This window comes from Lynx rufus, unplaced genomic scaffold (genome assembly GCF_022079265.1).
Source record: "Lynx rufus isolate CCGP_SWC_20201006 ecotype Redwood Valley unplaced genomic scaffold, mLynRuf1.p SCAF_2, whole genome shotgun sequence".
In the NCBI taxonomy this organism is placed as follows: domain Eukaryota; kingdom Metazoa; phylum Chordata; class Mammalia; order Carnivora; family Felidae; genus Lynx; species Lynx rufus.
This window is the reverse complement of record NW_025814834.1, coordinates 70655395-70671372: the sequence shown is the minus strand read 5'-3', so window position 1 is coordinate 70671372 and position 15978 is coordinate 70655395. Positions and strand designations below refer to the sequence as shown.

General features: G+C 36.2%; 1 protein-coding gene across 3 annotated transcripts in view; it reads left to right on the top strand.

Moving 5' to 3' along the window:
* The window catches only part of SLC4A10 (solute carrier family 4 member 10), a 208353-nt gene that overhangs the window by 171020 nt on the left and 21355 nt on the right, over positions 1 to 15978 (top strand). For all 3 annotated transcript variants that reach the window (XM_047083717.1, XM_047083716.1, XM_047083719.1), the window contains 3 exons: positions 676 to 837; positions 9192 to 9443; positions 12146 to 12214. In XM_047083717.1, the coding sequence (XP_046939673.1) occupies positions 676 to 837; positions 9192 to 9443; positions 12146 to 12214 (483 nt within the window). The remainder of the gene's footprint in view (positions 1 to 675; positions 838 to 9191; positions 9444 to 12145; positions 12215 to 15978) is intronic.

Below are 15978 nucleotides of genomic sequence, written 5' to 3'. Positions count from 1 at the left end.
TTCTGACCATGTTAATAAGTAAGCAATTCTTGGGCCAGTTACTTAACCTCTGTGAGCCTCAGTTTTCTCACCTGTCAGACAGGGATGGGGAGGTCCTCAAAGAATTGTCAAAATGAATTCCTTTGGGACTCATCTCAGGCACCAGCAATGTTCAGAAGCATTCCCTGAACTCCGGAAAGGACCAAGTGTCTGTACGCTATTTTCACATAATGGCCTGTGCACACATATAAGAATTATACACATTTGTCAATGTGCTATTTATAAATGTAAATAAATTTGTCAACTGCAAATTATAAATATTAATATTATTTTATTTACTGTAGGTGTTGATTGAGAACATAGATTTTTGAGCCAGTCAGAGTTTAAATTCTGTCTCCACCACTTACTACCTTTGGGATCTTGGACAACTTACTAGGCCCTTCTATGCCTCAATTTTATTATCTGTATCTTCTTTAGAATGTTTTGAACAAAAAAAGAGTTAAAATATTTAGAGCACTTAGACTAGTGCCTTGTACCTTATAAATGCTTTGTGGATATTACTATTATTATTAAAGGTAGCTCACACAGCATATCAGTGTATAATTGGTGCTTTCCTGGTAGCATCTGTAAGACTTAATTTGATTAGGTATTCATTAATCCAGTAACTAACTATATACGTTCTTTTGTTTCCTGTAGCCTACCAGAGATGATCGTGGCTGGTTTGTTACACCTTTAGGTCCAAATCCATGGTGGACAGTAATAGCTGCCATCATTCCAGCTTTGCTCTGCACTATTCTAATTTTTATGGACCAACAGATTACAGCTGTCATCATCAACAGAAAAGAGCATAAGCTAAAGGTATATTTTAACATCCATTTTAATGCAAATGCTCATGACTTAATGGATGTCGACTGCTATTTATTATACTTTGCCTGTTCATTTGTATAGTGAAATATTAAGATAATGTTTTCAGGTTTGCAATGTTTATTGTCTGTATTCATGACACTTTGTCTTACAATGAGCTTAAAATTAATTAATTTTTTTTAATGTATTTATAGTGCTTGGCTGAGCCTACACTCTGAAACCTTACTTCCAGAACTTAAAATACACATTGCCAAGGCTGTACCTTTACCATGTTTAAAACAATTTAGTGAAATAACCATCTATTCTGGCGACGTGCAGCTTTACCAATTTGTCTTGTATATGCCATTCTTCTACTTCTCTATTTGACCCTAAGTATTGTCTATTAGGTTGCCTTCATTATTGGAACAAATTACATATTCAGGTATTTCTCATTTGCTTTAGTTATTCATCTTTCCATAATGTCTATGACATTATGGAAAACCCAGCCATAAATGTTATAGTTTGTACGTGATCTCTTTGCTGAGTTTTATTGCACATTTCAATGACTTTTTTATATACAAAGAGAATAAATATGAATATATCTTATTTATTATATTCTGACTCCGTCATTTTGCAACTGTGAATAATCAAAGTTGTTCACTGGTGTGCAGTATTTCTGAGATATTTAATGTAAGCACTATCACTTCTAGGAATATGTTATATTAAATCAACAAAACCAATGAATGGTCAAAAATAATCTAAATCAAAACTTATAAAAGCAGAACATGCACAATTAATCAAATTGTTTTGTTCTGGTATCAGATATAGTGGGGATAATTCCCTGCTATCTTCACATACTCTTTAAACTCTAGGGAAAGTTTCCTTGTCAGAGCAACAGAAATCTTACTTTACAGGATTTCATAAGTATGTGTGTTAGAAGGATTAAACAATCTGTGATTGAACTATTTGATGGAAAATAGTAATGGCATTAATGTAAGAAAGCACAATTATTTGTAATAAATCTTACTAAGTAGGAATTTGGTGTATATTTTGGAGAAAATGTGTGTCTATTTGAAAACAAAGAGCGTTCTTCATTCTCTTTGTAGAAACTAACTCTAGTGCTCCAAACCTTTTTTAAAAGGAGTGTGTTCAACTTCACTTTTTGTTTTTGTCAGGCAAAATTCTTAATTATGTGGAATTTAAGAAACAAAACAAATGAGCGGAGGGAAAAAAAGAGAGAGACAAACAAGAAACAGACTCTTAACTATAGAGAACACACTGACGGTTACCAGAGGGGAGGTGGGTGGGGGATGGGTGAAATAGGTGATGGGGATTAAGGAGGGCCCTTGTGATGATCTCTGGGTGATGCATGGAAGTGTTGAATCACTGTATTGTACACCTGAAACTAATATTACACTGCATGTTAATTAACTGGAATTTAAATAAAAACTTTTTTTAGAAAGGTAATTTTACAAAAATATGTCAGAAAAGTCTTGGAAACTAGACAAGTGGTATGCTGGTACATGGTTAACAGCCAGTTCTCTGCATTTACAAAAGAGAGACCCTGGTTTATAATGTTTGCTGATTTTCATGGTGTGAATACTCCCACCGTGACCCATTTCAAGTTACCAATGTGACATCAATTGGCAGGAAGAAATTTAGGAAATTAAACTATCGGTTCCCATAAGCCTATATGAGCTGGATCCAAAATACCACTGAAGTACACCATTCAATATTGGAAACTTTGAGTGATGTGCAGGCCTCAAAACAAGGAATTCAGATTTCCAAGTCTAATAGACTACTTATTTAATAACAATTATTCAAAAATATTATTTGCTTTTAAGATATCTGTCATCTGCAAAAGCAAATACTGCCACAACTTAATTAGGAAAGTTACATAGTTGATCAAATAGATCTATAAAACATGTGTAAGTACTTTAGGTTGAATATTGTTAGTCTGTTAACTCTGTTAAGAAGTAGGAAAACATTTTTCCCAGACACTGATTTATTTTTTAAAACTGAAAGCATCTTTATATTTTTCATTGTAAAGTCACATATGCTTTTGGTGTAAAAATTAGACAATAGGGGGGCGCCTGGATGACTCAGTCGGTTAAGCGTCCGACTTCGGCTCAGGTCCTGATTTCGCAGTTTGTGAGTTTGAGATCTGCGTTGGGTTCTGTGCTGACAGATCAGAGCCTGGAGCCTGCTTCAGATTCTGTGTCTACCTCTCTCTCTGCTCCTTCCCTGTCCACACTCTGTCTGTCTGTCTGTCTGTCTCTCTCTCAAAAATAAATAAACATTAAAAAATTAAAAAAAAAAATTAGACAATAGAGGCACCTAGGTGGCTCAGTCGGTTAAGTGTCCAACTCTTGATTTCGGCTCAGGTCATGATCTGGTTTGTGGAATTGAGCCCCACATCGGACTCTGAGCTGACAGCGCAGAGTCTGCTTGGGATTTTCTCTCTCCCTGTCTTTCTACCCCTCCCCCACTTGTGTGTGTGTGCTCTCTGTGTCTCTCTCAAAAATAAGTAAACTTTAAAAAGAATAAATGAAAAAAAATTAGACAATATAAAAAGTTAAAAGACAAAAGTAAAAAATATTATAATTTCATTTCTTAGAGATTATATTGTTAAAATTTTGATATATACCCAAATATATATTTTAATATGACATATGTTACTTGTATTATTTTTCATGTAAGAGCATTAACATGGTAGTCATCCCATGCCAATATATATCTGCATTATCATTTTTGATGGCTGTATATATATTTCATTATATTACACATTTTAAAATGAGCTAAAAGACTCCTATTTTAGGAAGAAAGTAAGCCTTTCAAGTAAGTTAGGTTTTTTGTTTTTGTTTTTAGCCTTTATAATTAGGCAGAAATCCCTCTGATCTCACTAAAAAATTATTCTTTGTAAAGACTACCAGCTAAACTAGTACAGGCAGTATTTTTTCCTATATATTAATGGAACCGTGTTGAAACAAAATATAGAAGTAAGTGAAGATTGCTGAGGGTAATATAACCTTTTTTGGCCATTCCATTTCCTTGTTCTTTCTAGGTCTCCAAACCTTATAAATTACATAACACCTGCTCCTCCTTCTTCATTAGCCTGTGGTAGGCCCTTGATATACACAGTCTTTCCAAAGCTCCAACTCAGCAAATACACTATATTTTCCCTTTAAATATTATGCAGAATAGCTAAAATATCATGTAACATTTTTAAGTGGGCTTTTCAAGTACTTGCATTTGTAGAATTAAATGTAGCATTAAAACATTTCATTTTTTTAAAATTTATTTATTTTGTGGGGTCCAGGGAGAGGCAGAAAGAGAGGGAGACAGAGAATCCCAAGCAGTCTTCTCACTGTCAGCACAGAGTCCAACATGGGGCTTGAACTCACAACTGCAAGATCATGACTTGAGCCAAAATCAAGAGTCAGATGCTTAACCGACTGAGCCACCCAGGCTCCCCAAAGCCTGAAATAAACTTGAGGCTGAATTACTAAAATATATTACATTATTTATAATTAATTTTTTATTATACAAATAAGTGACTATGCAATCAAATTTTTATATTTTATCCCTTCATAGCCTGGATTTAGTAAATAATAGAGCAAGTCTGACTTCATCATAAGCTCTGCTATGTTGCCATGAGTAGAAGAATTAATCTTTTCTTGGTCCCTGTAAGTCTGAACACCCCATCCTCTTCCTTAGATGTGGATGTTTGCAAAGCAAGTTCCTTCCAGTGAAGATATATTTTACGTACACTGAACACTTTTTTTTTAACCTCTAACCATTATAAGCTTCAGTATAGTGCGGTCTGCTGCTGCTGATTTTCCTGTTAATAACAATAAAAAAATCACATTCTCAGAACATTCTTGAGTCAGAGTAACGGTTTGTTCCATAGCTACTCTCCCCACCTGTTGCTTCACTGAAATGTTTGCACAGTCTCTTGGCTTTGACTTGAACCACACTGTCAGGAAAAGATACGTGTTTCTTGAGTATATCCCCAGACCACAAGTTAACCACATTTTCAGCTTTTACTAATTTTTTTTATCACTTGAAAACCCATTTTTGCCTTGGTTGAATTATGCCCCCCAAAAGCTTAATGAATCATGTTTTCTAGTTTCTGTAACAAACACCTGGTTGACCCCACAGTGTGTATTTCAGTCCACATTATATATCCAAGTCACCTTGGAATTCATCATTTGTATGTCTCCCAAACTTACATTTTAGATCTTTTCACCTTTTCTTCACTTCCATTACCAAAGTAGTTTTCTTATAGGGCATTTTTTCATTCCATTAAAAATGTTTATATCATTTTGAGAGTGTTACTACATACAGAGTAAAGCTGTGTTGAGCTGAAGAAGTTGGCCCAACTCACTAAGTGACTTCCTCCTCCCTCAGAATGAAGAGGCTCAAATTAGCAAAATTTCAACTCACTGCACCTCATGGTCTTTGGGGTCATTCAGGAGTGATAGAAGCTGCAAAATGCAAGTGTAAAAATTTGAGAAGGCAAATTATTATCTATATTCTATATAGATACAAATCCATACTCTCTCTAGCACTTCTTATCTTTTACCTAGAGAAGTGGGCTAGGCATAGGTTAGCTGAATCCCTTTGAAAAGCATTAGAAATAACTGCCTTTTTTTAAAGTACATTCTCTAAAAGTGGAAAGAAAGACACTATGTTACAGAAAAGAAAGTTTCTGTTAAGATACAACTGTGGGCTTTTCTACATGTTTCTGTAGACAGTTCAGGCTTCTTTTGACATCATTTTTAATAAACAGCAATACAATCTCAGATCACTTGAGTAAATGAATGCATTTGCAACATTCATTTGGCACCACATTCTCTTGATGATTATGGCATTTGATATGTTCTTTTTTGCCCTCTTTGTCAGCCTGGTTCTTCATGTCAATCTATAGTCTTTTATGTGGTTAACTTGACAGATGCAGGAAATTGCTGCCAAGCTTTGAAATGAATTTTTTCAGCAGTGGCATCTGGGTATCAGATGGTCCTCTTGGCTGGCCTCTTGTCTTGCTGCATGTTGGTTTTAGTGGGGTCTGGTGTAGCATCACCTGTTGCTATGCTCCCTTTTCCTCCCATATGTCCATTTCCTGTGATTCATGGATGAAAGTGAGAATAAAAGCTCAGATTCTGTCTTTATTTCAGAAAAATCTACAGAAATATGTTAGAAGGTACAGAGTTCTCTCTCTGACAAAGGGATACTTCTCTTTGGCTGTCATGCCTATCAGCTAATAATTTGGGTACAAAGACCAAGTTTTAAGATATTTAATGAAACGCAAGAAGGATGATGATTAATTAGTAGAAGTGCCAGCACTGCTTTATTTCCTTTGATTCACATGAAATTAAGATGCTCCCATTACTATACAACAAAATCGGGAGGGGATTGTATTTTGTGTTTATTAGATACTTGTGTTTTACAAAACTAGCTTTCTAAATTTAAAAATGAAATTATTCACTCTGAAACCATTATTTTGTCTGCTTCCTGCAATCCAGAATTGCACTGTTTATATTTGTATCGTATTTGTAAAACCCTAAGTAAGAGCTATAGGAAATCACTATCATGAAGAAGGCCTTCCTTGTATTATTAAGCCATAGTGAACATGAACCCTGGGAAAGCCTAGGATGTGCCAAAAAACGCATGCGCAAGTGAGAATCTCAAAGCCCCTGTCCCCTGCCCTCCTCTGATATTTATCTCATGGCTGTTAGCACTTCTTCCAATCTCTCTTAGCAGTACCTTAACTTTGCAAAACAGCCCAGGGGGCACCATTCACACTATACTCCCTCAGAGGCAGAGCTAGGTCCTTTGCTTTCTACATCCTTCTCACTCCAGAGTCCCTAGGACAAAACACTCCTCTAACTGGTAAAGACATGGTCCTTTCAAGGGACCAAAATTTGAGTTCTGTTCTATGTGGCTACATCTTCCAAATTGTTCATTGGACTAGAAGACCATAGTGTGGCTCTGGTGAAGCTTCTTCCAATGCTGTTTTGGTTAAGCTGACACCAGAGTGTTTCTCTTCCGGTGTCCCAGCTCTTAGGAATAAAAATCTTTCCTGAGTTACTTGCAAAAAAAAAAAAAGTTTCTAGAGTCCTATTCACAAGGGAGTTTGAATTTAGGCATTCTCGTGAGCTGGAACATTGCTACAGCTAAGCCAACCCAAGGAAGGTTGCCACTGTCGTGGTGACAACACAGGAGGAAAATGTCCTTATGTGGATATCTGCCATTTTCTCCTCACTGTCGTCTCCTGCACTTTTATAATTTCGTAGGGGTAGACAGAAAGAAAAGGAAGTACAATTGACTTTAAGAGTGTTTCTCTTAATAGAATGATTAACAAAACAAAATAGCAGAAAGAAAACACCACCAGGACGAGTATGCAACAAATACTCAGCATATTTCACACTCCTGGCTATAGGAGCTTTCATATTAACTAGAAACTGCTTGCAGTTTGGTAAAACTGCCTGGTTAAAAAAAAAAAGGGCCAAAATTATTCCTCTAGAAGAATTGGTAATTTCTGCTCATATTCATAATAACAAATTTAATGGCTATATTTATTTTAAATTATACTTATTAAACCCAATTCTATAATGGTTGAAGTATGCATATTTCCCTCTAAAAAAGCCAATCTGTTCCTTATTGATTGCTTCTTGTGTGCCAATGATTGTGTTAAAAACTACAGGAAAGGGGCACCTGGGTGGCTGAGTCTGTTGAGCGTCTGACTTTGGCTCAGGTCATGATCTCAAGGCTCTAGCTCATGAGTTCCAGCCCTGTATCACTTCGAGCTCGCTGCTGTCAGTGCAGAGCTCACTTTGTATCTTCTGTCCCTCTCCCTCTCTGCCCCTAACCCACTTGTGCTCTCTCTCTCAAAAATAAATAAATCTTAAAAAAAAAAAACAAAACTACAGGAAATATTGAGAAATTATATGTTACCTGCCCTTAAGAAACATGTAATTTTATTGAGGAGCCTTGAAACAAATGAGTACAAATAAAAAATTATTGTTCAATTGCCAGAATATAATAGTCCCTAACATTTACTGAATGCTTGGTACATATTAGACATTGTTCTAAATGATTTTCAAAGTTAAATAATTTAATTCTCACAACAACCCAAAGTGGTGCCTCCTGTTATCACCATCATCCTTTTTCAGATAGGGAAACAGAGGCACAAGAGGTTAAATGATTTGTCCAGGGGCATTGGTTGAGCCAGCATTTGATCCCGGGCCACCTATCTCCAGAACCTAAGCCGTTAACCACTTTATCATACTACCTTTCATGAAGTAGTCATTAATAGTTGGAGCGTAAAGTAGGCCAAGCCATTTGCTACCTCTGAGGCTTTTTGCTGATGATTTCCTATGGTGGGGGGGGGGGAGGGAAACGCTGCTTGCTCTTCCCCACCTGCCCTCAGCCACTCACCCTCTCCTAGAGAGCTGTCTCACTTCCCTGCATCTCCACTCCACATGCCTCCTGCACCTGTTTCCTCAGTTATGTTTCCTGCCTGGTCCTAGAAAGCATGGAAGTTTGCAACACCTGGAGGTCAGTGAGAGTGGAGCAGGATCACAGAGAGGTAGAAAACACAAAAACTTTCATTTTAGGGAGGGGCCAAATATTTCTGGTGCTGAAACTGAAACAGATGAGAATAAGATAGAGAATAAAAGCTGTATTAGAATAAAAATAGGTAAATATAAGGAAGCTTAGATTCCATGATATTATTTTTCCCAGTAAGACATTGAGACACCCTTCCATTGAGACAAAAGAAGGCAATTGGACACAGAATGTTTGAGAAGAGTTTCTCTTTAGGAGATCTGATGTGAAGGGCTTCTTAAGCATTGTCAGGAAGTAATTTCTATTCACAGGCCATTCTGAGTGTTGTTGTTGATACAGTCCTTACTTTGTTTTCTGTTTTCTACCTGATGCCTGGTATATGGTGTTCAGTAATTTTTTGGTATGAATTAATCACGAATGAGTAGATATACGAATTGTGATTCAACTGGCCTACTTAAGGAAACTAAGAGAAGTGACTGTATTTAATAATGACTTCAATTATCCAACAGAAATAGAATGGAAACTAACATAATATTAACCCAGTAATACATTAAACCTATTAAAGTAGATAGAAGTCACTATAATCATAATTGTAAAAGGAACATTTGCAGCTTTTCTTTAAGTGGATTATATGTTTTCACACTGTTACCTTTTTATCTTTAACTTGTTTTGCATTTTAGAATCAGTTGTCTAAGACTCAAGGTAATCTCTCTTTTCTATTCTCATGGTTTCATGGTGGCGGTATCATTTGTCTCTATGCTAAGTTCAGTTTCTGTGAGAATCCTCTTTTCTTTCCACAGAAAGGTTGCGGGTACCATCTGGATCTATTGATGGTGGCTGTCATGCTAGGGGTGTGCTCCATCATGGGCCTGCCGTGGTTTGTGGCTGCCACTGTCCTGTCCATCACTCATGTCAACAGCTTAAAACTGGAATCAGAATGTTCAGCTCCAGGAGAACAGCCCAAGTTTCTTGGCATTCGGGAGCAAAGGGTTACTGGGCTTATGATTTTTATTCTTATGGGTTCATCAGTCTTCATGACCAGTATTCTGAAGGTAATTAAATCTACCTTTATGAAGCTGAGAGAGGGCAGAATATATTTATTATTGTTTAAGAAATCTCACTTGAATCTAAGCCAACAATTTGAAAATATTGTATGACATGTGATACAAATGATAAATTTCTTTACCATGTTTATACAACTTCTTAACGGGAAGTTATGGGCTATATTTCAGAATCCTTAAATGCATGAGAAATTTAGTCTGGCAAAGTAAAGTTTGATGTGTAAATTATTATCATAATTTTGAAATAGTTACCAAGTTATGGGGACAGGTCACTCATTTTTAGCTAATTTTTGACATGAGTTCACTGTAGGCCTACATGAAATAAAGTCTCCATTTTCTTGTCAGGTGTATTTGCAATTAACATTACCTAGTGCAAAATAGAGGTACAGAGATGAGCAATGTAATGGTCATGGCCACATATGCAGTTTTGTGTATTAAATGTTACATGAAACTGCTACATGGACATCACTATTGTATATACTTATTTTTTCACATTTAAAATAATTGAATCCATTTTGAAAAGCGTTAAAGAGTAATTATTTTGTCATAGAATTTTGGCAGATATTACCAAGGTATGTCAATTATATTTTAAATTATAGCTCATTTTATTTGCCTGTACTTTGAAAATTTTGATGGAATCCTTCAGTCATTTATACAAGTTTACTTATATTTATCATTTTTTGGAAGTACATTTGTAAGAATTCATTTCTATGTTATATAAGTAACTATAGAGCTAGAATTATGCTGAGCTAGTCCAGTAAAAAGAGAAAAATTGAACAGTTCACATGTTTGCAAATATCTGGCATAATGTAAGAACATCTAGATGTTAGCTCCATTCTTCATCTTTAATCCCAATATCTTTTTTTCTTATTACTTTATTATGCAAATCAAACTTCATTTTAGTTGTCATATTTAGAAATCAGTGTAAGAGAATGTTTGAAGCCTAAATCTTTCAATACTGTGAACATAAACCATCCATTGAACACTTCAGTGTATAGTTACAGATAAGCTTTATCAAATAACCTTAACCAACCCAAAAATTAAATGGAGAAAAGACGAGGAAGGGAATTAAATTACATTATTTATTTATTTTTTTTAATTTTTTTTTTCAACGTTTATTTATTTTGGGGACAGAGAGAGACAGAGCATGAACGGGGGAGGGGCAGAGAGAGAGGGAGACACAGGATCGGAAACAGGCTCCAGGCTCTGAGCCATCAGCCCAGAGCCTGACGCGGGGCTCGAACTCATGGACCGCGAGATCGTGACCTGGCTGAAGTCGGACGCTTAACCGACTGCGCCACCCAGGCGCCCCTAAATTACATTATTTTAAAAGCATATTCTGAGTCATGGTTTCCAAAGCTACTATATTTATTAATAAATAAATATCTGTATTAGCCTGGTTAACACATATCTTAACTTTTACATAGAAATTACTTAAAAAAAAAGTTCCTCATTTAAAACTATGTAATTGGAGAACACATTTCAATTATTTTAATGTTTACTTATTTTTGAGAGAGAGCGAGTAAGTGAGCGAGAGCAGGGGAGGGACAGAGAAAGAGGAAGACACAGAATCTGAAGCAGACTCCAGACTCTGAGCTGTCAGCACAGAGCCCAACAGGGGGCTTGAACTCACGAATCTTTGCTAAATCATGACCTGAACCAAAGTCCAATGCTTAACTGACTGAACTACCCAGGCGCCCCTGGAGAAAACATTTCAATGGCATAAATAATTACATTTGTCCAAACTACTATAATAACCTGCATCAGATTCATTTGGAAGTGCTACTCCAGCTCAGAACTGGTAAAGACTAAAGTAACACTTGTATTTATTTAAAACAATGGTAACAATTGAAAAAAAATAATAGCAAATTTCACTACACACTGTTGATACCAAATTTCACTATCTCTATGACAGAAAATTAGACAGTTTATAAATAGAATAGGCTTATATCAAGATTGCTTTCATGTTTCTGACCAATTAACTTTATAAATATAAAGTTACATAATATAAACATAAACTTTATAAAAATAAATATAACTTTATAAAATATATCTAATATTCACCTAAATTATTTCCAGATAAATGTAGTTCTCTTTTCAGTAAATTTAGTCTTGTTTTTTCTCTTCAAATGCTAACAAAAATTTTCACCATCTTAAATATTCCTGTGCCTGAAATAGTCTCAACACTCTGGTACAGAAAATATCAAAGTTTTCATTGAACACATACCTTTTTTTCCCCTCCAGGTAGATTAAAAACAACTGTCATCTGTTTTATTTTGTCCTGTTTGTATAGTTATATTCATGTGGTCACATAAAAATCATTATCTTATCATTGTGAGGCAAAATTCAAATTTCCCTATAGTAGTACAATAATAATAGTTAATATTTATTGTTTATTATGTATTATAAATGTACTTTTTTAGGCTTTGGCCTATTAAATACTCATAACAACCCTATTATCTCCATCCCTCTTTAGATATATGTGGGGAAGCTAAGGCACAGAGAGCTTAAGTAACTGACCTAAGATTATGCAGCTAAAAAAGTGCTAGAGTGGGGATTTGAACCTGAGTCTTCTGACTTGGCCCACTATTGCTTCTAAAATGTTTTTCTGTGTTTTTCTTTGGTAAGTGAAAAACAGCATGAGCAGTTATTTGAAAATAACTTATATCTTTTTTCTAATTGTTCTTTTACAGTTTATTCCCATGCCTGTGCTATATGGAGTGTTTCTTTATATGGGTGCTTCATCTCTAAAGGGAATTCAGGTAAATTGCTTTCAGTAAATGATGCACATCTGTGATGACTTACCTTGGGTCGATTCATGCTAAATCATGTGATAGCTAAGAAAATGACATCATCTGACGATCAGCTTTCAGACCACAATTAAATTTCTTCAACCTGGTTCCTAACTTTAAGGTACTTTTGTTTACCATAAGTTATGTTAAAACTGTATAAGGTTTAGACTTTACAACCCTCTTAGAAAAGTAATGACAGTATATTTCAAAATATATCCAAAAGCTTTTAATCTTTGCTACTGTAATCGTGTGTATGGAACAGAAAAGAACTGTATGCACAAAGATGTTCATTGTAACACATACTATCAAAATATTGGAAATAACCCAACTATCCATCAGCAGTAAAATAATTAAGTGGTCTATGGTACAGTCATTTAAAATTGGTAATTATGATGGCCATAAAAGGAACATGATAAAAATGCTTATGGCTTAATAATCCAAAGCAAAAAAGTAGGAAAACAAGCTGTACCTACCATAGGTTTATAAAGCTGTGAGTGTGAATGGACCAAAAAGGAAGGCAGATAAATAAAAACAATTTATTAGGATAGTGAGACCCTGGGTGATTCTTTTCCTTTTATGCTTGTGTTTCTATCATTGTTACAATTATAGTTATAGGATTCTTTTTTTAAAAAATTAAAAGTAAAGGTACAGGGTAAGGCAATTTCAAGGTACAAAGGAAAACTTAGTTGTTCAAGTATTGGTTAAATCAATATAATTATACGAATTTTCTATTGCTGCATAACAGATTACAGTTCACTTAGTGGCTTTAAACAACAAACACTTATTATCTCACATTTTGTGCGGGTTATGAATTTGGGAGTAGATTAGCCGGGTGGTTCTAGCTCCAGGTGTCTCATGTGGTTCCTGTCAGAATGTGGACAAGGTCTGCAGGCATCTGAAAGCTTGAATAGGACTGGAGGACCAGGGTCTGAGATGGCTGATCACACGGCTGTGGGAAAAGGCATCAGCCTCTCCCTGGCTTTTGGCAGGATGCCCCAGGTTTGTTTGTTTGTTTGTTTGTTGTTGCTGCTGTTGTTGTTTTGCCACACAGGCCTCTCCACAGGAGTCTCAAGTGCCCTCATGACCCGGAAGCTAACTTCCATCAGCGTGAGCAACCCGAAAGAGAGGGAGGGTGGAGTCACTGTGCCTTTTGGCTTAGTTGCCAAAGTCACACATGGTCACTTCCATTTTTTTCTTATATGTTAGGGGTGAGTCATTATATCCAGCTTGCACACGTGGAGGGAAATTAGACCCCATCTCTTGAAGAGACTAGTGTGGAAGAATTTGTGGACACATTTTAAAATGACCACAACTGTATTGTAAATCTTTGCGGAGGTGCTTAGCAAATTATTCGTGCTTATGATACTATAATGGTTTGAATAGTGCTTCCCCCAAATTCACGCCCGCTTGGAAACTCACGATGTGACCTTGTTTAAAGATAGAGTCTTGGAGATGGATTAGTTTTGGAACTCAAAATGAGCTCATCTTCACCCTAAATCCAGTGACTGGCATCCTTCTAAGAAGAGAGGACACAGAGAGACATAGGGAAGAATGCCACACAAGGACAGAGGCAGATTTCTACTTAAATTTACCTTTGAATAATCTTGTCTTATAACTTAACATTATTGATCTGAAGCACTAAAGTTTTCTTGAAAGGAGACGAATTCTGAGGGCTATTTATTGAAAATAAATTTATTTTTTGTTGGCCAAAAGGAATACATAAATTGCTGCTTTTCCTATGACACTACTAGTCTCATTGCTGTTCAAATACATGAAAGAAAGGTCACCTGGTTATTATGATTTTGTCAAATTTCACACATGTTAATGGAGCACAGGGTGCTGGATGGCAAGCCGTGGTTCAATGGTAGACTACAAGAAAAATTGAAATAGGTAATTCATCACTCACAGGTCCTGGAGGAAGTACCTGGCACACCTGAAGGGACCACATGAGGAAGTCAAGGCAGAGTACAGACAGAGAAAGAATCAAGACCTGGGCCACGTGCCTTTATTTGGATATGTGGATAAAGTGCTTTGGGGTTCCTGGTCTAAGGCTGATTGATCAATTTAAATAAAAAGAGCAGGGTTTTGGGAAGCCCCATGGGGGTCTTTTCTAAGGAGCACACAAGGGGAAGGCTGTGGGAGTTAGGGGAGAGTGCTTATTGTAAGGACATTTCGGGGAGCCATCTCAGAAACTTACATTTGCTTGTTAGTCGGCCGGCGGTAGTCCAGGGCATGTGTTTACATGAGGGGCTAGTTGTCAATTCAGGTGACCACAGTCTGCTTAGCCAAACAGAACGGATACCAAGGCAATAATACCATGGGGGATAGCTTAGCTAAATTCTTGACACTGAGGGACAGGCAGCACAGAAATCTCTTCCTGAATGAACAACTAACCAGTTTCTGACTTTGAGAGAAGAAAAAGCACTTCAGCCTTAGGAAAGTACTGGATGTCAGAACTGAGGCAAAACTTCAATACAAAGTCATTGAAAGATCACTGGACATCCCAAATAGATACTATGACTGTTTTTTCCTGACACTGGGTGAAATTTACCTGGGAGAGGGAAATGGTTGAGAAGTGTTATGCATTTAAATTTTACTCAAATTGGATTTAACTTGCTCATTTATAATTTCATGTATGAAAAATGTATTTTGAAAGAATTGGTTTGATAACACAGATAGGGAAGAGTACCGAAGAGGTTTTATTTGTTTTACTGTTTTTTGTGGGTTTTTTTTGTTTGTTTTTTGCCTTTGGCAAAAGTTCCACGAGCACTAATTTCATCTGTAAGTGAAAAGTATTTATTATTAGGCCCCAGGCTCACATAAATACAGCCGCAGAAGTTTAAGAAACAAAGTAAAATCATTTTGATAGGTTTCAACAGATTTTTCCTCCTAATTCCACTCACATGATTTTATACCCATGAGGTTTAGAACTAAACAAGAATGTCAGGTTTTGGAATTATTTGGGGTGTGAATCTCTCAATTGAAAATTGAGGAAAACTTTATTAAAGGCCCATGAGAAAAGTATAATGAGTTTTAAATAGCACGAATGAAACAGCAAGCAGGGTCTCACACTGAGAACAGGGTTAGTGAAAATTTAAGTGAACCCCGAACTCAGGAAGTTGAAATTCCTATTTGGGCTAACTGGGTGGGGGAGTGGAATATTGAGATTAGGGCAAGATAAAAGCCAACTGCAAAACTCAGGATACATGTGTCATGATTATCCTTACTTGAGTAGTAATAAGCATGTGCTGGGTACCAACAGTTCCAGGAGCAGGTTACTTAGTTACCCTATATGCTGAAGGAACCTGTCTGTATGCTACCTGTTTGGCAATATTATGAAACATATTATCTAGGCTTCTCACTGTGCAACATGGCAGAAAAAACAGATCACAGTGTTCTTATGAATGCTGTTTCTATACTCAGATATATAACCACATCTATATTCATTCCAACACTTCAGGAATCCAAAGTAAAGCAAATGTGCCATTTAAGCAATAACAATGGAAGCACCCACACACTGAAGAACACTTATGCAATAACAGCTTCACAAATGGAGAAATGATAGCTGGGAAAAACAAGTTCTATCGAAACTGAAACATTCAGTTATAAGCCAGAAATTTTACTTTATTTCCTCCCTATTCCCACCTCTACCAATCACCAAATTTTCTTTAATGACATGTAATTTAAAGAGATATTTAAGAGATAGAAATAAGAGCTATTGAAATGTTTGGGGA